General features: G+C 44.4%; 1 protein-coding gene across 1 annotated transcript; it reads right to left on the bottom strand.

The window, feature by feature from the left end:
- Window positions 1-4,286: 4,286 nt before the first annotated feature.
- On the bottom strand, window positions 4,287-5,177 carry LOC144611749 (putative G-protein coupled receptor 139). The gene has a single exon (XM_078430986.1). The coding sequence runs from the start codon at window positions 5,175-5,177 to the stop codon at window positions 4,287-4,289; it is 891 nt and encodes a 296-aa protein (XP_078287112.1).
- Window positions 5,178-21,360: the final 16,183 nt, after the last annotated feature.

Genomic DNA, 21,360 nt, shown 5'->3' with positions numbered 1-21,360 from the left:
AAAGTGTGGCATCTGTATTCTTTCAACACCCTTCGTACTAACGCCCGCTGTCCGAAGTCATTAATAGTTTATAGGATCACAACATCGCCACGGATTCCAATCCCCCGATTACTGCCACCACTCAGTGAAAAGCAGTTATGCATTTTGTCTACAATTTTGCGTCATGCGCTGCAACGTGTAAGAAGATAATTGTAAACTGCCGTCAGGAAATCCCACAGAAGAGGCAGTTATGTGAAATTGTAGGGATTATAGAGAGACTCCGCCATCCACCAAACCTGGTGTAGGTGCTTGCAATCATTATCATTGACCAGCAAGGCATCAATCATGATCATGTTCAAGCAGTTGGAACAAAGACGTCACCATCCCTGATCTCAGTTTCTTCCGGGAAGGTTTCACTTGCACCATTTGCACAATATTGAGATGGTTGATTTAAACTCACATACTAATTTATATTCAGCAGACTCCATGACCTTGTTTGCTGAGGTGGTTGTAATATTGCTCAAAGGTTGATGATCCACGATCTAAAATTGCCAGGTGTGTCTGTATAAACCACGAGTCATCGGTTTGTGTGTGGCGAGAGTTTCAGTCGAAGATGTTGCTAACAGAGCTTTAAAATTCGGCTCTTCTCACAATGAGAACACCAGTAATCGTGCGCATCGAAAGGATTTATTATCCCGCCATTTCGGCAGTTGGAATTTCCAGTAATTCATTGCTTCGAATTTCAATGGTATATAGATATTGGTATACGCTTTGTAATGTCACGTGTTCCAAGAATTTAACATGTAATCCGGGCAAATCATACCATGCACGAGTCAGTCAGATCGTGGTAACGAGAAAATAAGCAGAGAATAATGAAGAGTTTGAAGCTGATGACTACAATCTGCTGTAGTCCAGTGTTAATAAAATGTAAGACAGGGATTTTTTTTCAGGCAATCTGTTTGCCACAGTGACTGTTGAGTTCCAATAGTTCCATTCGAAACTTTGTTCTTGTAGTTATGTTTAGTCTAGCGTGGTCATCGTTTATCCATCTCTGGTGTTGGAACCGGATTATTACCTACACAGATTGGACTGGTATTAGATATTTGGGCGAAGACCCGGAAGCAGACAATTTAAATCTGAAACTTCAATCGTTTTCTTCTCACAAATGTTGCATGCGCCTTTCCAGAATTTACTCGTCATCTTTCAAATTCTGGTGTCGATATTTACTTTCCGTCGTTAGCTGTCCTTGCCAATATTAGGAACCACTTGTTTGATATGCTGACGTCAATGTGGTTAGTTTGCAAGCAAGCCCCGCTGGAGAGTACTTTATTTTTATTGAGTTTCCATGTATATTTGCATGTTAGACTTGCGTGAGGCCCGGAGAGGAACGTCAGCCCCAGATCGGCCTCCGTGTGTTTCATGGTGGTTGAGTTCTGCAAGTAAGAACTGTTATTTCTATAACTTGGAGAGGTCAATATGATGTGTTTTATAGATGATACAGTGCGCTGGGGGCAGCGAGATAGATGTTTAAAGCAAAGTATTTACTGGCGAAGACGACCATTTACTTTCGCAATTTTCTGTCTTTGATATATAAGAGAATTGTAAGAATATGATATATGCAACGGGATAGAAAAAAGAACACACCATTGTCTATAGAGAGACTTGGGCCTTTTGGAAGGGTGAGCTGAAAGATGGCAGATGGAGTTTAATGCTGATAAGTGTGAGGTGCTGCATTTTGGTAGGACAAATCAAAATAGGACGTACAGGGTAAATGGTAGGGAATTGAGGAATGCAGTGGAACAGAGGGATCTGGGAATAACTGTGCATTGTTCCCTGAAGGTGGAATCTCATGTGGATAGGGTGGTGAAGAAGGCGTTTGGTATGCTTGCCTTTATAAATCAGAGCATCGAGTATAGAAGTTGGGATGTAATGTTGAAATTGTACAGGGCATTGGTGAGGCCGATTCTGGAGTATGGTGTGCAGTTCTGGTCGCCAAATTATAGGAAGGATGTCGACAAAATGGAGAGGGTACAGAGGAGATTTACTAGAATGTTGCCTGGGTTTCAGCACTTAGGCTACAGAGAGAGGTTGAACAGGTTGGGTCTTTATTCTTTGGAGCGTAGAAGGTTGAGGGGGGACTTGATAGAGGTTTTTTAAATTTTGAGAGGGACGGACAGAGTTGACGTGGGTAGGCTTTTCCCTTTGAGAGTGGGGAAGATTCCAACAAGGGGACATAGCTTCAGAATTGAGGGACAAAGGTTTAGGGATAACATGAGGGGGAACTTCTTTACTCAGAGGGTTGTTGCTGTATGGAATGGGCTTCCGGTGGAAGTGGTGGAGGCTGGCTCAATTTTATTATTTAAGAGTAAATTGGATAGGTATATGGATAGGAGGGGATTGGAGGGTTATGGTCTGAGTGCAGGTAGATGAGACTAGGTCAGGGAGAATGGTCGGCGTGGACTGGTAGGGCCGGACAGGCCTGTTTCCATGCTGTAGTTGTTATATGTTATATGTTATACGGAGTGTTAGGGGATGAAACAGGAGGCATTTGGAGCGAATGACATTGGAGTGTGGATGTGAAAACGAATAGACTACAAAGTCTAGGAAGAATAAGGAAATAAATCGATTCCATGTATATTTGCTCAATCGATTAAGAGAAATTAAAGTGGGAATAAAAGTTTAAAAATAAAGTAACTACTATAAAAAACACTGGAAATCCCATTCGATTCTGCACATTGCGGTGACTCGATTTTCATTGTCCCCTGATTTTCATAAGTAAATTCCAACCAATCTGGTCCATCCCGCATTACTGACATTCAAATTGGTTTATTACTGCAACGTGTACCGAGAAACACGGAAGAATTTTTGTTTGTGTTTGCAAACCAATTAAATTAGAAAATATTACATTTGAATAAAATCAAGCCGTACAGCAGAGGTAGAGCGAAGATAAAAGTACCAGAGTGTAGAATGTAATTTTCAGCACGGTAGCATTAAAGTTCCAGAGCCAATATCCGCAACGATGGTTGGCAGATTGTATTTTCATGATAGCCTTTGGGACAACAGTTCAGAAACACGATAACAGACGGTAGGAAGGTGTCCCTGAGTCTGGTGGAACGTGCATTCAAGCCATTGTATGTTTTGTCTATTTCGTCTTTAAAATGGACTGGGTTAGATCGGCAACTTTACATTTCTTTTTGTAATCTTTGATAAATCTGTTCCCAAGAAAAGTTGAGATGATGCACGATAGTGCATTTGTAGAAAATTGGCAAACCACAATATCAACTGTGAATGATGGGTTTACTTATGCGGCTATTGGTGCAGGACATTGGGCAAACTGGCGAGGCAGTCGTTTTCACAGAGAAATCGTGAACGGACAATATCATGCGTTCAATGTTCTGAGCTTAGCGCACTGCCGGATATTGTTATTGTGAAAATGTACAAGCGTGGATCGTTTCACCTGGATCGTCCGAAGCTACGCGGCAACCTGGCAGCATTTGTATTTCGTCAGGTAGCGATCAGCTAGATAAACATGAAGTTTGTCATATTGATCAGACGTATGAAATCAATCATGCTAAACGTCTTCTTCGCACACTGTGTAACTCTGTTTCTGATTTAAGTGAACAAGAGTAACAATAAACTTGTACACCAAGGTCTCCGACTTCCACAAAACTCTCTAGTGCCTGTGTACACATACTGTGTATGTCCTGTGCAACTTCACAAACCTTCGCAAACGCTGTTCATCGATGGCGACTTATTTCTTGGGAAACCGTACGTGCATCTGTTTCCAGCATTTTTCAATCATGTTCAGTGTTTGCACGTCCCACCGAGGAATATACACGGACAGCAAAGAGGGGAGTAACCCAGTAATTTAATGCTTCTATAATCATACTATGAGTATTTCATTCGTCTGCCCAATTTATTAAATATCTGTAATCTGAATGTTGTCTTCGCTGCAAACACAATGTGTTTGTGTACTTGCATTATATTGTGAGAACACCTAACATTTTCGATTTTTTACCTTTCAATTAATTGCAATTAGATATGCTTGTCTACTTGCATAAATGTCCATTCAATGATATTACAAAGATGCACCAGTCATCAATAAACAAATGGTTTGGAAAGCAACTTTCGCGACATAAACATTAAGCCATTGGTATTTAATACGTGGGCGCAATTTCGCGCATTTATTCGAATTGACCATGTGGAAGCACAAAGTGACAAATTGTTACATGCGTTCCTGATACATTTCGAAAAAGAAATCGGAGTTTTATTCGGCTGCCCAACTAATTTTAAATTAGATTATCGTGCTATTTACAAAGATGTCCATTCAGTGTAAGCAGAAATTTCACTCCGTTCTTCAGCTCCTCTCGAAATTTCCTCTGAGACAGTGTATAGATACATGTGTTGGTGCAGGTGCTGAGGAATTTAAACATGAACCCAAATTGCTGCAGGATATATATTGGGTTAGACAGATATCTGTCTGTGTAAAAATAATTTTGCGTTTGCCAGTTCATAGAAGATATCACATAAGGCATCCACAATAATATGAAATTGGCTGATAGAGCGAACAGCAAAACCATTGACTTTCTCCTGTTTTCCACTTCTGAATCCTTCTGATTCTCGCTGTTATTCCGGAGACCTTGGCGGACTCTATTTGCCGCAATTATGTGTCTAACTGTCAAACCATTAAACAGTAGAATTAACGCGATTGGTAATAACGGTGTTAGGATACTGTCAAGTAACTCGTACGCTTTCCACACGGATGAAATGGAGTATCCTGCTACAAAGATACATCGCCATGGCACGTGATCGATTATGGCGTAAGGCTCTATTGCAAAGTAAAACGGAACACATCTCGCACAGCTCAAAATTGCCACGACTACTATCACCACCGTCGCAGTTCTTTCACGACAATATCTTATCTTGAATTTTGGGCAGCAAATTGCGATGAAGCGGTCGAAGGTGAAACCCACCGTGAGCCAAACGGAACAGTCCGTGGTTGCCACCCTCAAAACAAGTGTCAGAGCGCAAATTGGAGTGATGAGCAATGTACTGGAATACACATAGATAACATTTGTCTGTTCCAATATTGCAACGACGATAACTACCATGAGGTCTGCTGCCGCCATTCCCACCAGGTAACGAGTGATGCATTTGGAAAGACCGCATTTTCCACGGGAGAGGATCACGATTGCCATTAAGTTCACTACATGGAAACAAGAGCAACAATAGTGATAAAGGAATTCTCGTTGCAAATGCAGCCAATCTCATCGGCTCTTTTCAGTTTACCCGGGGAAACACATCCTTACCGTGGTGAAATCGATTCTCATCCTGGAGCTGATTGCAACGACACGCAATAGGTTTCCGCCGAATAAATCGCGGATCCGAACGATAATGAATTTATTCAACTTAAAATTCTCACACGTTGTGAAAATGGCCGTTAAGTCATACCAACGACACTAATAGCTCGGTTACATCGTTTAGTGAAGTAATCGAGTTGAAGAGATGGAAGAGCAGTGCATTTTAATTAACAGAATATGATAAAATTAACAAAATTATTTCCGCAAGGGTAGAGAGCTGACGATCGCAATGAAAGAGCCACGAATATGCCTCGGGCTCTTATTACTTAAATAATCTCGGAATGATAATGGCGTATTTCATATAAACACATTTTCTCCATCCAGCTGGTTGAATTAGACAAAAACGTCACAGAAAGGAGCCATGATTTATTTTAAATTTAGGTATGAACTTACAAATAACATTTTGCTGTGGTAGCATTTGGTAAATATTCCAAAGCAGTAATACATTAAAATGTGAGTAACAAGGGTCGGCAATCACAAGAGAGTGACGAGAAATATATTCCAATTTCTTACCTCAGAAAGACAAGATGTTATCAGTAACTTAACCAGGTTTGGGAACTTCGCTCATCGCTTTACATCTATAAGCGGGTCGACCGACGTACAGATGAACATCAAAGCGTAGCGAGGCCTCTGAGCCGACCGTGCGCCCGTAGCCAAACATAAAGGTCATCTCGAGGATTTGTCCTGATAGTCTTTAACAAGAGGCGTGGCTCACGTGGAGCCATCCTTCTGTGGCAGTCCATTGGACTTGGAAGGATTTGTTTGTAACAGCGAGAGGACGTCATGCGGAATCCAGAGCATTGCACAAATGTATTATCATCACATGAATTAAATAACACGCGATTGAAATATTTTAATTATTCATATCTATGAAAGAATGAAGAATTTTTACAACGTTTTGTACATAAATTAATAAAAATACAATACATAGATTGGAAAATAATTGAGCGTCCGGTTATTTGTCCCTTCCTGCTGTAAAAGTCTAAGTATAGTGCACATGACACTGAACCGTGAATTATATGTGGAGCCCCGTCGGCCCTCGAGGTTTGTGTCGCACACGATACCAAGTTAAACTAATATCCTCTGCATGTACGTGATCGTCTTCAATCCCTCCATATCAAAAAATCGTGTCCATCAAATCTTGTACGATCAAAGCGTTCTAAGTACAGCGCATTCTAAGTACCCGGCATTCACTGTGCAAAACCCCATCTCGCACATCTTACTTAAAATGTGCCCGTGTCAAATTAAATCTCTGCCCTCTAGTCTTTGACACTTTCAACCAAAAGGAAACGTGTTCTGACATTCTCCTTGCACATTTTGTCAACGTGCAAAATGCACTACATCGGGATAAAATGTTGTCCACAAAAACACCAGCGACAATCGTTACAACGGACAAAATATCTACATCGAAGAGTAAAACATCGAAAACATCTACATCGAAGAATCGAATATCTACATCAGTGCGAGAAAATCAGATTTTAAAAGACTACAAAACTTGTAACCTGAAAATGATGCGAAAAAGCATCTGTGATGGACGTTTTAACATACACCTGGGGTAACATGAGAAAGAACCACACCAAAAATAATCCGATTTTGTTTCTTACCCGGTAGACCAAACACGGCAAGAACAGGATAGTATATGCTCGCTATGTAGTAAATTGCCGGATATCCCATTTTCTATCCGAAGCAGCGAATTTGGAAAATGCTTTAACTCCTCTCATCCACCGGTGTTTGGTTTCGCGACCTATTATACAATCAGGGCACGTCGACTGTGACAATTAGTGCGACCGTCATTTCAGTCACCTCAGACACAGTGCAGTGAACAAAGACCCGGTAAACAATTTTCTCTCATTGCATCATTGTACAATGAAGTTGGCACCTCAAGGGATATTGCAAACAATTATTTTTTTAGATTTCTTTTGACTCTACTCCGACGGCATTAGTGCAAACTTAGGGATATAGAAGATTGAATGTAATTTAATTTAGGACCAGTATCACTTTTGACAAGTGCAATTACGTATAAATAGTGTCTATTTACTAAACTCTACATACATCAACATTTGGAATGTACTTCGATGAACACATTGCAGATGCCTCAACTGGGGTTTCTATCAAGGTTGAAGAGCAACGATTTGGAACAGAGAATTTGCCGAGTAGGCCCGACGCACCAGGACCACTCCCCAAAAAAGTCCTGGTGCCACATCGAACCTATGGCGAATAAAGCCTACCGACGCCTCCACTTCCTCGCAATGCTTTGGAAGTGCGGCATACCCCATCCTCTACCGATGCACCCGTAGAAACAATTTCATGAGGATGTATTACATCGTTTGTTTGACTCCTACTTTCGTTTAGCTGAACACATTCGCTCAGTCCGCCTCGACCTACTTGAACTTCCAGTTGTCAAACACTATAGTTCCCCCGTCCTATTGCCACACTGACATATCTGCCCTCCTCCATTGTCAGAGTGAGGTCAAACGCAAATTGGAGGAACAAAATCTCATTTTTGGCTTGGATAGCGTACAACACTCAGGAATGAATATTGAATTCTCTAATTTCAAATAACCCTTGCACCCCCGCCATTCTCTCCATCCCTCCACCATCCTCGTCGCACCAGCTTCAAAATCGTCTTGTTGAGTCTCATTGCTTATACTCGTTTTCCCCGAGGCCACAGGTAACAATGGTTTGTTTCCTTTATCGTCGTTACTTGTTCCGATATATTTCATTCGTGTATTCTCTATCACTCTAAATCGTCGTCTATATCTCTCGATTCACTTTCCGCTGACTCTCAGTCTGAAGTAGTGTCTCAACCCAAATTTTCACCTATTCCTTTTCTCCAGAGACGCTGTTTGACCCAATGATTTATTCCAGTTTTCTGTGTCCATCTATTGTTTGTGAATAGCTCCATTTAAGGCCGGAAGAAATTGCAGCGTTGTGGACATTGCCCAGCCGCTCAAGCGAAACCAACTTTCCTCCATTTACATTTCACGCTGCCTCGTCTAGACCACCAGCATAATCAGGGACCAACCTCACCCGGTCACTCCCCTTGCTACCCACTCCCGTTAGACAAGATGCGCTGAACTTTCAAAACGTATATCTCCGGACTCAGGGACAGTTTCTTCACAGCTCTTGTCAGGCAACTGGATGGTCCTCTCTTCAGCTCAGCTGCGGTCCTGGCATCTCACCTATTTCATAGGAAACCTTTCAGCTATATATTTTATGGAGTTGATTAGACTTGGACTAAATGTTATACCCTTATCCTTTGTCTGTCCACTGTGGACAACGTTATTGTAATCATGTGCCGCCACAAGTCCAGGGCTGATCACATTCCATTGCCCTGCACTCTTTCGTGGAACATCTGGATAAGAAGGACACCTGCGTCAGACTCCTATTCGTAGACTGCAGCTCGGCTTTAAATACAATTAGCCCAACAAAGCATATCGCCAAACACGAAGAAACTGGATTTAACCTACCCCTCTGCAACTGCATCCTCTACATCCAGGTCACAATCAGCGAGGGAGGGTACGTGACAAGTTGTGCACTACGCCAATTTTCAACTGCTGCCTTAAAATGATGCGGTGCTCCCCTGCTACAGTACTTCTCGACTCAGGACTCTGCATCCAACTACTAATGCAACTCAATCTACATGTTCACCGCCGCAGTGGCTCCTATATCAAAGAATGAGGAGACGTAGTGCCGGAAGACAATTGAGAATTTGTATCCTTGAGCCAAGCCAATAACTAAGGACTAGAGATGTACTAGAGGACAGAGGATAAAGGGAGACGGAGGAACTGAAAGAAATTTGCATTAGGCGAGAAATAGTATTGGATAGACTGATGGGAGTGAAGGCTGATAAATCCCTAGGACCTGATGGCCTGCATACCAAGGTACCCAAGGAAGTGGCTCTATAAATCCTTGGTGATCATTTTCCATTGTTCTACAGATTCAGGATCAGCTCCTGTGGATTGGAGGGTAGCTAATGTTATCCCACTTTTTAAGAAATGGTGAAAACGGGGAATTACAGTCGTGTTAGCCTGAAATCGGCAGTGGGGAAGTTGCTGAAGTCAATTATTAAAGTAATAACGGTGCATTTGGATAGCAGTAAAAGGATTGGTCCAAGTCAGCATGAATTTATGAAGGGGAAATCCTACTTCACTAATCTTCTGAAAATGTTTGAGGATGTGACAAGTAAAATGGATGAAGGAGAGCCAGTGGGTGTAATGTATCTGGATTTTCAGAAAGCTTTTGATAGGTCCCACAAGGGAGATTAGTGGGCAAAATTAGAGCACATGGTAGTGGGATTAGGGTTTTGGGCATGGATAGAGTATTAGTTGGCAGACTGGAAGCAAAGAGTGGGAATAAACGGGTCCTTTTCAGAATGGCAGGTAGTGGCGAGTGGAGTAAAATGTAAAATATAAAAAATGTAAATGTAAAAAACCTTTATTGTCACTACACAATGTACAGCGAAATTAAAGCAGTCCAGATGATGCAATCACACACAGCAGACAGTACAAAGTATAAACCTTTATCCATAACAAGCTAAACCTAATCTACTGAATTAAACAAGCTGACCTCTAATGCAATATAGACCAAACAATTACAATACGGTCAAGGCAGTGTACAGTGCAATCAAGACAGCAAGTTATTGCACAGCAATGAGAGCTAACATATTGCAAATGCATCGGTAGTGCCGTTTAAAATTTAAAAAAAATATATATATATAATTAAATATAAGGTGCGGTCGGGTGTAACAGTTTAGCAAATGTTAAGCAATATAAGTGCAGTAGGATGTAAACATGCATTAAATTGAGGCTTATGATCTCTGACAAGTAACTGACAGTGTTCCGATCAGTTCCGTTCATCCCATTCAGTTTTATGTGAGTGTCTGGCAGTGTTCAGCTCACGTATGACGCTGGGGTAGAAGCTGTTCTTGAGTCTATTAGCCCGTGATGTAATGGACCTGAACCGTCTACCAGAGGGCAGCAGTTCGAGCAGCTGGTGACCAGGGTGGGAAGGATCCCTCAGGATGTTGGCTGCTCTGCTGAGGCAGCGGATGGAGTAAAGTTCCTTTAGAGAGGGCAGTGGGCAACCAATGATTTTCTTTGCAGAGTTGATGACCCTCTGAAGGGCTTTCTTTTCTGCCCCAAGGCTCGGCGCTGGGGCCGCAACTATTTACAATATATACTAATGATTTGGATGATGGAATTAAAAGTAACACTAGCAAATCTGCAGATGACATAAAACTGGGTGGCAATGATTTGGATGATGGAATTAAAAGTAACACCAGCAAATCTGTAAATGACACAAAACTGGGTGCCAATGTGAACAGCGAAGAGCATGCTAGGAGGTTGCAGGATGACTTGAGCAGGTTGAGTGCATGGGCAGATGCATGGCAGATGCAATATAATGTAGATACATGTGAGGTTATCCATTTTGGCGGCAAAAACAAGGAGGCAGATTATTATCTCAATGGCGTCAGATTAGGCAAAAGGGAAGTGCAGCGAGACCCGGGTGTCCTTGTACACCAGTCAGTGAAAGTAAACATGCAGGTACAGCAGCCAGTGAAAAAAGCTAATGGCATGTTGCCTTCATAACGAGAGGATTTGAGTGTAGGAGTAAGGATGTCATTCTGCATTTGTACAGGGCCCCGGTGAGACTGCATCTGGAGTATCGTGTGCAGTTTTGGTTTCCTAATTTGAGGAAGGACATTCTTGCTATTGAGGCAGTGCAACGTTGGTTCACGAGGTTAATATCCGGGATGGCGGGACTGTCATATGAGGAAAGATTGGAAAAGCTGGCCGTGTATTCACTGGAATTTAGAACGATGAGAGGGGATCGTATAGAAACGTATAAAATTATAAAAGGAATTGACAAGCTAGATGCCGGTAAAATGTTCCTAATTTGGGGGGAAGTCCAGAACAAGGGGCCCAGTCTAAGAATAAAGGGGAGGCCATTTAAAACTAAGATGAGTGAAGCCATACATTTTACTCCAGGTATCTCTATACATTTGAAGTGCCTTCCAGTCTGTATCATACAATACTAAAATAAGACATTCAATTATGAACAGTGTTACAGCGCGCCTTCTCCTCTTTTTTCCACGAAACCCATCTGTTTCACCAATAGACAATGGACAATAGACAATAGGTGCACGAGAAGGCCATTCGGCCCTCGAGCCAGCACCACCATTTAATGTGATCATGGCTGATCATTCTCAATCAATACCCCGTTCCTGCCTTCTCCGCATACCCCCTGACTCCGCTATCCTTAAGACCTCCATCTAGCTCTCTCTTGAATGCATTCAGAGAATTGGCCTCCACTGCCTTCTGAGGCAGAGAATTCCACAGATTTACAACTCTCTGACTGAAAATGTTTTTCCTCATCTCCGTTCCAAATGGCCTACCCCTTTTTCGTAAACTGTGGCCCCTGGTTCTGGACTCCCCCAACATTGGGAACATGTTTCCTGCCTCTAACGTGTCCAACCCCTTAATAATCTTGTACGATCTTGATTTTATTCTCCGGGTTACGAGCTACCTTTCCTGCCCGTCTCTGAACCTGTAAAATTGAAGAGGTGCCAGCAGTCTTAAGATATGTTAAGAATGTTAAATCTTCTGGATCTGACCACGTGAATACTGCAACATTGTGTACAGCAAGGGAACCGATTGTGGATACCTTGGCAGACATATCTACATGATGTTAAGGCACAGAAAGGTCCCGGAAAATTGGACGGTGCTCATGTTCTGCCTTGGTTTATGAAGAGATGGGAAAGAAAGGACAGGGAACTGCAGATTGCTGGGAGTGACATCACTATTGGCAATGTTACTGCAGTCGCTCTACTGCATTTGAAAATATAAAGGCTGATGGGTGAACAAGCACAGCTTTGTGAAAGGGAATTCGTGTTTGACAAATTTTATTTGTTTCGAAACGATTGAGAAGTTATGTCGAGGAAAGGGTGGCTGACGTTTAAAAACTGTTTTGCAAGGCCTTTGAGAATGTCCCGCGTGGTTAGTTCGTGTGGTAGGTTAAATCGTATACGATCTAAGGTGACTAAGCCGATTCGATACAATATTCGCTCGGTTGAATGAGGCGTGGCGTAATACTGATGAAGAGGTGTTCAGATTGTAAGCATGGCGGTGCAGCAGGGATCGAATTAGGCTCCGATGATGTTTGCTATCTCTATTACTGTTCCGGATAACAATGCTGGAATCGTCGTCAGTAAACATCTGAATGCCACAAATGAATTGGCGGTGGAGTGGACAGTGAAGGAGGTTATCTAAAATGGAAAAATATTCTAGATGAACTGGAAAAGTGCGCCAGGGATTACAGTTATATTTAACGCAGATAATGCAGGGCTTTTCACTTTGGAAAGTTGAACCAATCTAAGACTTGCATAGTAAACGATAGGGCTTGTTCAGTAATGTAGAACATTGAGACAGAAGGTTACATGTCAATAACTCCTGATAAGTGGAGGTACAGGTAGGCAGGGTGATGATAAGACTCGTTCATATGTCAAGGCATTGAGTATAGATTCTGTGACGTCGTTGATACTGTAAAGCCGTTGTTGAGACCACGCGTCGAGTGCTCTTGTCGCCCACCAGTAAGAATAATGTATTTAATCTAGAAACGCTGACAAAAAGATTCACAAGGATATTTCCAAGACTGGAGCCTCTTCGGAGAGGCTCCATGGTCGACGTTTTTTTCACAATCGAGCGCACGGGGATAGGGCTGACGTTCCTGAAGGATATAAAATCCCCTTCGGCGCAGATAAGTTGGATTGTCTTTTTTTTCAAGAGCAGCGAGTCTAGAGTTTCCGAGCAGAGCTTTATGGTGAGAGGGCAAAGATGTACAGAGGACCCGAGGGTCACATTTTCACACAGGGAATTTGGATACGCGGAACAAGCTGTCAAGGGATGGTTAACAGTTCAAATAATATACATTTCGACGGGAACATGGATAGAAAGTCCAATGTGATCTGAGTCAAACGAGCCTAAATGGAATACGCGGAATTAGACATTTTGGTCGGCGTGGACGAGTTTACCCGAAGAGCATGATTCCTTTCTATGTACCTCTATGACTCCATGGTTCCTGACTCAGCGATAACAAAAATCTCGTCGTGCCGATGGTTTGTTATTTTTTTTAGTTCATCTAACATATTAGTCGGCCATATAACAACCGATGCATTTTTTCCTCCTCCTCATATATTTACCCAAGTATTCACCCATTCGACCCGATTCGTCGCGATTGTCCCACCCCAAATGAGAATTCATCCTCAGTCGAAGATAGACACAAGAACCTGGAGGAACTCAGCAGGATAGTCAGCATCTCTGGAGAGAAGGAATGGCTTACGTTCCCGGTCGTGGTCCGACTTCAGACTGGTTAGGGGTAAGGGAAACGAGAGATATAGATTGTGATGAGGAGAGATCAAGAACAATGAATGACAGATATGCAAAAAAGTAACGATGATAATGGAAACGGGCTATTGTAATCTGTTCCAAGGGCGAAAATGAAAAGCTAGTGCGACTTGGGTGGGGGAGGAATAGAGAGAGAGGGAATTCCGTGGCTACCTGAAGTGAGATAAATCAATATTCACTGGGTGGTAAGCTGCCTAACCGAAATATGAGATGCTGTTCCTCCAATTTTCGTTCAGGAAAGGGGGAGGGAGGTGTCGGAGATGGTCCACGTAAATTTGAGCGCAGGATGAAAATTGGTGATGTTGATGAAGTCAATGAGTTCTGCATGGGTGGAGGAGGTAGCACCGATGCATTCGTCAATGTGATTGAGATAGAATTCGGCGATAGGGCCAGTGTATGCCTGGAACAGGGATTGTTCAACATACCCTATAAAGAGGCAGGCATAGCTGGGGCACATGCGGGTGCTCACAGCTATGCCTTGGACTTGGAGGAAGTGGGAGGATCAAAGGAGAAGTTGCTGAGGTTGAGGACCAGCTCCGCTAAGTGGAGTATGGTGTTGAAAGAGGGAAATCAGGTGGTTCTGCAGTCGAGGATGAAACGGGGGCTTAAAGGACTCCCTGGTGTAGTGTGCAGAGTGACTGAACGTCCATTGTAAAGATGAGGAAGTGGGGACCCGGAAAGCGGAAGTAACTATGGAGATGAATTATCATCATATCATATCATATCATATCATATATATACAGCCGGAAACAGGCCTTTTCGGCCCACCAAGTCCGTGCCGCCCAGCGATCCCCGTATATTAACACTATCCTACACCCACTAGGGACAGTATTTTTAAAAACATTTTTACCCAGCCAATTAACCTACATACCTGTACGTCTTTGGAGTGTGGGAGGAAACCGAAGATCTCGGAGAAAACCCACGCAGGTCACGGGGAGAACGTACAAACTCCTTACAGTGCAGCACCCGTAGTCAGGATCGAACCTGAGTCTCCGGCGCTGCATTCGCTGTAAAGCAGCAACTCTACCGCTGCGCTACCGTGCCGCCCTATTACATAGGTCGGTAGAGATTGGACGGGGGGGGGGGGAGGGGGGCGGGTTAGGATGGGGTCGAGGTACGTGGAAATCATTTCCGTGGGACAGAAGCAAGCAGAAACAATGGGTCTGCCGGGGCAGTTGTGTTTGCGGATTTGGGGAGAATGTAAAAACGGACTGTGCGAGGCTTGGAAACGACAAGGTTGGAGGCTGTGTAAGACAGACAGCCAGAAGTGATGAAATCAGGAATGGTGCTCATCTGTGGTATCATGGTCCAAGGATAAGTACGGGCAGGTGTCTCAGAGTCCCCTGGCCTCAGCCCAGGTCAGAGCGCCAGACTACCAGGACACCGCCCTTGTTGGCGAGATTGATTATAATGTCAGGGTTGCTGCAGAATGAGCGGAGGACTGCACGTTGAAAGGGTGTGAGGTTGAGGTAGGTAAGGGGAGTGGAAAGGTTGAGACGGTTGCTGTCACTTCGGCAGTTAGAAATAAAGAGGGCAAGGCCGCTCTGGAGAGTCCAAGAGGAGGAGGACCGGTGGAGACGGGAGAAGGGATCATCATTGGGTGGTGAGGACTCCTTCCCATAGGAAAAGACACGGAGGAGGAGGCAACAGAAGAAACGCTCTACATCGTGGCGGACCCAGAACTGGTTGAGGTGGGGGCGGAGGGGAACGAAGGTGAGGCCTCTGTTGAGGACAGACCATTCCACATCAGAAAGGGGGAGGTCAGGAGGGATGGTGAGGACACGACAAGGTTGGGGTTGGGGGTCAGAGAAGGGTCAATGAGTGAACTAAGGTCGAGGGGATATCTGGTGGGCGGATGGTGGGTTTTCAGGTTGGTAAGGGCGTGAGGACTATTGTATGGGTGCGGTGTGGTCGGGGTAACCTGATTAAAAGAGGAGGAAGGGGCAGACCCATCACAACTGAGATTCCCTGTGGGAAGGGGTGAGCAGGAGGACGTAGCAGAGTCAGACAAGGTGGCGTGGGAGTCTGCGTGTGCAGGCTGTGGGACTGGGTGCGGAGCATGGAACTCACGTGAGGCGACGGCGGTGGAGAGGGGAGGTCGGCGCATTCGCCGGTTGAGGCCCCTGTGGGCCCAGAGTAGAGATACGGGTCGGCGGCAGCAGCATCTGTGGCCCCGGGGGGGAAAGTGAAGGTCGGCGACAGCGGCGTTGGCCGCAGGGAGACAGTGAGAGTCGGCAGCGGCGGCATTTTCGGTGGTGCGGGCCTGGGTTCGGCCGGGAAGGCGGTAAATGCCGGAGAGACGGTGGATGCCGGAGAAGCGGTGGATGCTGGTCCTAATCTTCATCTTGGCAATCTCGGCCTCGTGGTGTTCGGGCAGGTGGAGCCCCGGGCCTGCGGGCGGTCGAGTCGAGGAGTGCCGGTGGAGGGACCGGTCTGGAGGCGGGCAAGCTTGTGATCCTTGGTAGAGTCCAGGTACGCGAGGAAACGTTTGTTGAGGGCGAGGATCTGCCGTCGAATGAAGTACAGTTGGGGTCCATTGCAGGTGTGCGTGAGCGAGGCCAGGAACTGCGGGAGAGGCAGGGCGATGGCCTGCTGGTGCCGGCGCATCACAGCCAGATAGATCGCACAAAGGAGAACAGTTATGAAACGCGGCAGATCGACTGTCGGTACCTATATCAGAGTTGGTTCCGAACTGGGGTGTCTGTAACCGGAGCTGGAATCCACGATGTAGAAGATGGAGGCGCAGCAAAGCACCGAGAAAACACACGAGGCTGTAATAGCGAGTCTTGGTTAAAAGGTGGTCATTCTGAGCCACCTACTTTCTCCTACTCAGCTCCAAATTTTCCATCAACAGGAAAAAAACTGGCAGCCATGATAATTTTCCCTTGCAGTCAAGAGACAAGCGCACCCTCTCGTGCAAGTCCCACACTCCCCAGGAAAAGTCAGTCGGACGGAGTGATAAATTCTGTCTTTGAGCGGGATGAACGCTCATCTCCCGCTCCGTCGGAGGTACCCTAGACATTCCAAGATCGCCTGCAGGCAGCGGCCAACCGCTTACAGTTTGAGTGCAGGCTTGCGGGAGAACAAGGATCGAGTGGACCGCTGGAGCCCCTGCAGCAGCCTGGGATTTGACTAAGTCGTGAGCCACTCGAGGCGCAGAGTGCCCAGCGCGACTGTCGGACGCTGCCTTGCAGCGACACAGAGCGGCGGAGTAGCGGTGGAGGACCCCGACAGCAATAGCCGGGCCTGGCTGATACATTCTGCATAGACCCGATGCCGCCGCCAGGACAACAGGCCTTTATGTCCACGGTAAGACTATACATTTAATCATCAAAAGTTAAAGCGCACGAGAAAGCGTCGGATACCGAGCGAATGATTAAACATTTTGTTGGTGACGATATTCGTTGCACTTTTGTACCTCTTCATTATTGACAACAAATAATTTAGTTATATTCTGGTGCATGTCAGAATAAAGCAGAATTTACCATTAACCATTAGAATGTTAAGTCTATTTCCCGACAATGAGCCTTCAGCTACGTAACCATTTCATTGTGCTTTATTCACCTTTGAATAGAAGTGATAGCATTTGTAATACTCCTCGTTGATCAACCAGCGAACTTCCCAAATTCAGTTTCCTGGACCTAATTCTTTCTCTTTACTACAACTCTCTTACCAATTCACTCGCCCGCTTCATACTATCAACCAAGAGACTCGTTGGTACTCAAATGAAAATCTATGTGCCGTCCTTCCCATATACTATAATTTCCTGATACTATTATTCTCCCTAATTTATCCCTCCTCAGCTGTACAGGAAAACCACACGCGGGGCGAGAGCTGGGTTTTCATTACTATTTTCGTGCCTATCGCCTTCTAGCGGTTTCCAAAGCCGTATATCTGATTAAGAGGGTATAACAAACGGAACTGAGCTATTTACCGTTCGGCCAAAGTTGTTTCACCTCGTCTATAGCTCGAAAGTGCTCAGGACGTTGAGATTCCTTGTTGATGAAACTTATATCAACGTCTCTGTTCTGTTTCTATGGAAACCTAATACGTACGAGCTCAATTCGTCTGACAACGCCTGAAGGAGCCAGTTTGCATTTATTAGTTATTTTTGCTTATTATTATTATTACCTTGTATCCTCATGTAGTTTGGACACTATAGAGTTAAAGCAATGCTTATGTAGGGGCGGGGCGGAGCTAGAGTGCGGGGAGTTTGGGTACGAGCTGTGAGTGTGTGTGAGCCGGGAGGTGCTGACAGAGGTTCAGTCAAAGGCTCCGCCAAAATATTTATTAGCCAAGATGTAATCGGTTGTAAGATCTTATTAACAAGAAGATTAATACAGACTCCACCGAAGTTATATCTGGCAATTCGTATTGATCGCATGGACTGTGGTAAGATATGGAATTTTACCTAGCAAATCAATAACCAGTCGATGACAAGAGATATGCCAATATGTTTATTGCACCTTTAAAATAAAGGCGACTAACGGTTCAAATGTCGAGGAGGATCTCTGTTATTATTTGTTCGCGTCATTAGGCTTATCGCTCACCAGGTCTATGCAAGTGGCAGTTTGGGAGCTAATTGATAGACGAGAAGCTGGACGCTACATCGCATAAAATTCCTTCTTAGCTGAAGCGTTCAGCTTGAATCAACTCCTTCGGAAAGTTCAGAGAATTTGCCTTCGCAAGAGACGAAGTGTGAGATCTTACCTGAACTGGAGTGTTTCATCGTGAAAGCTGCCTAAGCTGGAACGATTTATTGGAATTTACTCTTTGGAAAGTTCAGAAAGCTTGTCTTCGCAAGAGACGAAGGCCGAGAGTTTACTGACCAGTGAGAGATTTATTGCCAAAAGCTGAAGCATATCTGTCTCTTAGAGTTATTTGAGGAGAATTAGCTCTTGGAAACAGACAGCAATCGCCTTAAATAGTTTTTTTCTGTATGAGAAAACAAAAGCTGTTTTCGAATGATCAAGAGCTTGGAATGTGGACAGCGTAGCAACGACATTGGGAGTCCCTGGTTACCAAGTCTTGTTTAAAAATAACAAGTGATAAGGAGAAAAGAAAGCACATCTGGCTTACCTTAACAAGCTCAGAATGTATGAAATTAAATCTGATGTTCAGTCACAAGGTGGCGATAGTGGAACACGGCCTAAAGTGGAGAAAGGGGCATTAAGCTTACTCAAATTGACAAAGACATGGCTTATGAAAGCAATGAGAAGCTGCAGAAACGTAAATATAAGATGGCTGTGAAGACCATGGAAAACATCAAAGAACTAATAAAATTAGGAAAGAGGGCAGAGGTGGAGCTCAATCTGGATCAACTTAACCACCTGAAGGACGATATCTACAGCATCAATGAAACATTGAGAGAGCTACAGTTAGCACCAGCAGACCAGAATAAGCAAGAGAAATGGATACGGCAGGTGGTCGAAAATTTTGATGGATTTATCCAAGATGTTGTTGAATGGCTAGGCCAAGTAGGTAATGAGGACGCACCCTCCAATGTTGAGGGAGTCTTATGCGAGGGGGCCGATGACGCAGACTCCAGTAGACCTGGAGATAGTGCTCCAAATATTTTACCCTCTAAGTTGAGCATCAAATCTCGTGCATCTTCGACGCTTTCTGTTGGTAAGGAGGCTGAGGTGGAACTGGCTGTTCTTGGTGAACAAGCTGCCTTCATGGAAAGGAAGCACGAGGTTGAGAAGCTAGAAGGGCAAGTGGAGGAAGAAAAGAGGCAAGAAGAAGTAAAACAGAGGAAAGAAGAAGAACGGAGGAGAAGACAACTGCAAGAAGAGGAAGAACGGAGGAAAAGACCACTGCAAGAAGAAGAAGAACGGAGGAGAAGACAAATAGATTACAAGAAGAGGAGTGATCAATTGAAAAGAGAGAAAGAACGATTGGAGGTGGAGTCTAAAATGGCAGCAACCAAGCCAAAACTCAGTGTACTTAGCACTCCAAGATCAAGAAGCAGCTCGATAGTATCCGATATGATGAGTATTATCCAGGGCGAGGAACTGCCCGAAGCCAGGTGCCAGTTGGACGGGAACTATCCGCGACTTAACGCTGGCATGAATGGGAGCCACAGGTTGTTAGACCGAAGCAAACAACCTGGAGACCATTGGTTAAAGCTAGTGGTACGGCACACTTTACCCAACATCCTCTTCAAGGAAGGATGACAGGGTTTCATGAACCGAGGGATGAGCAGTGGTGTGCTCGCACTAAATCTCCGAAACATCATGATGGAGACCAACGTAATATATGTGAGCTATTACGGAAGCAAAATCAAGTGACCGAACTTCTGGCTAAACAAAATCTTTATTTTACCCTACAGCAAGAGACTTTCCTGTGTATGATGGTGATTCCTTGCGATATCAACCTTTTATCAAGGCATTTGAGAGAGGAGTAGAAAGGAAGACTGACGATGAAAGTGATCGTTATCATTTTCTGCAACATTATACGAGAGGACTAGCCAGAGAATTAGTTCGTAGCTGTCAACATTTGCATCCTGACCAGAGGTATAAGGAGGCAAGAAGATTGCTTAAAGGGCATTTTGGCCATATGCAGAAGATTGCCGCTGCTTATATATCCAGAGCATTGGCCTGGCCAACCATCAAGCCAGGTGATATAAAGGCCTTACAAGCGTTCTTATTATTCCCCAAAGGTTGTTGTAATGCAATGCCGCAGCTTAAACACACGGATGAAATGAACGTTCACTCCAACATGATGACCATCCTTCCAAAGCTGGCTTACAAGCTCAGAGAAAGGAGGAGAGATTGGTCATATGAAATCCAAAGAGCCGAGAAATGTTCGCCTGCGTTTCCTGACTTGCAAAACGTCATAAAGGAACAGGTGGACATACTGACGGATCCACCTTATGGGAATATTGATGAGGCCAAAACACCAGCAGCTTCTAAAGATCCTACCTCCGGTAAGTCAAGGGAGAAGCCGAGGACGACCAAAAGCAGATTTGCTATGGCTGCCAAACCCATGGAAGAACAGGCCCAAGGGAACCTGACAACTAAAGGAGAGAAAGCTGACGCACCTATCGGCAAACAGCAAGATCCTTGTCTGTTCTGCAACATGAGGGGTTACACATTGGAGAAGTGTCGGCAGATCAAAAAGAAGGAACTAAAGGAGAGAAGAGAATTTATAAAGGAAAATAGAATTTGTTTTGGATGTTTGAAAGAAGGTCATATGAGCAGAAATTGCAAGAATCGTTTGACTTGTGCTGTATGCAAAGGAGAGCATCCTGAGATTCTTCATTTGAACAGAAGGCCAAAGAAGGGAAACCTGAGCAGCCAGCCAAGGAAAAGGCGAGCCAGAGTGACGCCACTCCTCTTTCTCCGATGTGTGGACATATCGGAGCCGGTGAAGAAACTTGCATCTTCTCAATCGTACCAGTGCAAGTGAAGAGCTACAACGGGAGCACGATGTTGCAAACGGTGTTCCAAATGTTGGGAGTTCAATTACTTTTTGCACCGAAAGCCTGGTAAGGTGGCTGAAGATCTCAGGACAAACGGAAAGGTTTATCCTGCATACCATGAATCAAAAGAAGTCTATAACCAGTTGTGTTATTTCAGGTTTGTAAATATCTGGTCGGACAGCAATGATTTTGT

The sequence above is a fragment of the Rhinoraja longicauda genome, chromosome 41 (genome assembly GCF_053455715.1).
Source record: "Rhinoraja longicauda isolate Sanriku21f chromosome 41, sRhiLon1.1, whole genome shotgun sequence".
NCBI classification, from domain to species: domain Eukaryota; kingdom Metazoa; phylum Chordata; class Chondrichthyes; order Rajiformes; family Arhynchobatidae; genus Rhinoraja; species Rhinoraja longicauda.
The sequence above is the reverse complement of the archived record's forward strand: the minus strand, read 5'-3'. Positions and strand labels throughout refer to the sequence as shown.

Coding starts and splice junctions, on each gene's coding strand:
- LOC144611749 (XM_078430986.1), bottom strand. CDS start 5,177: ATGGCAATCGTGATCCTCTCCCGTGGAAAATGCGGTCTTTCCAAATGC.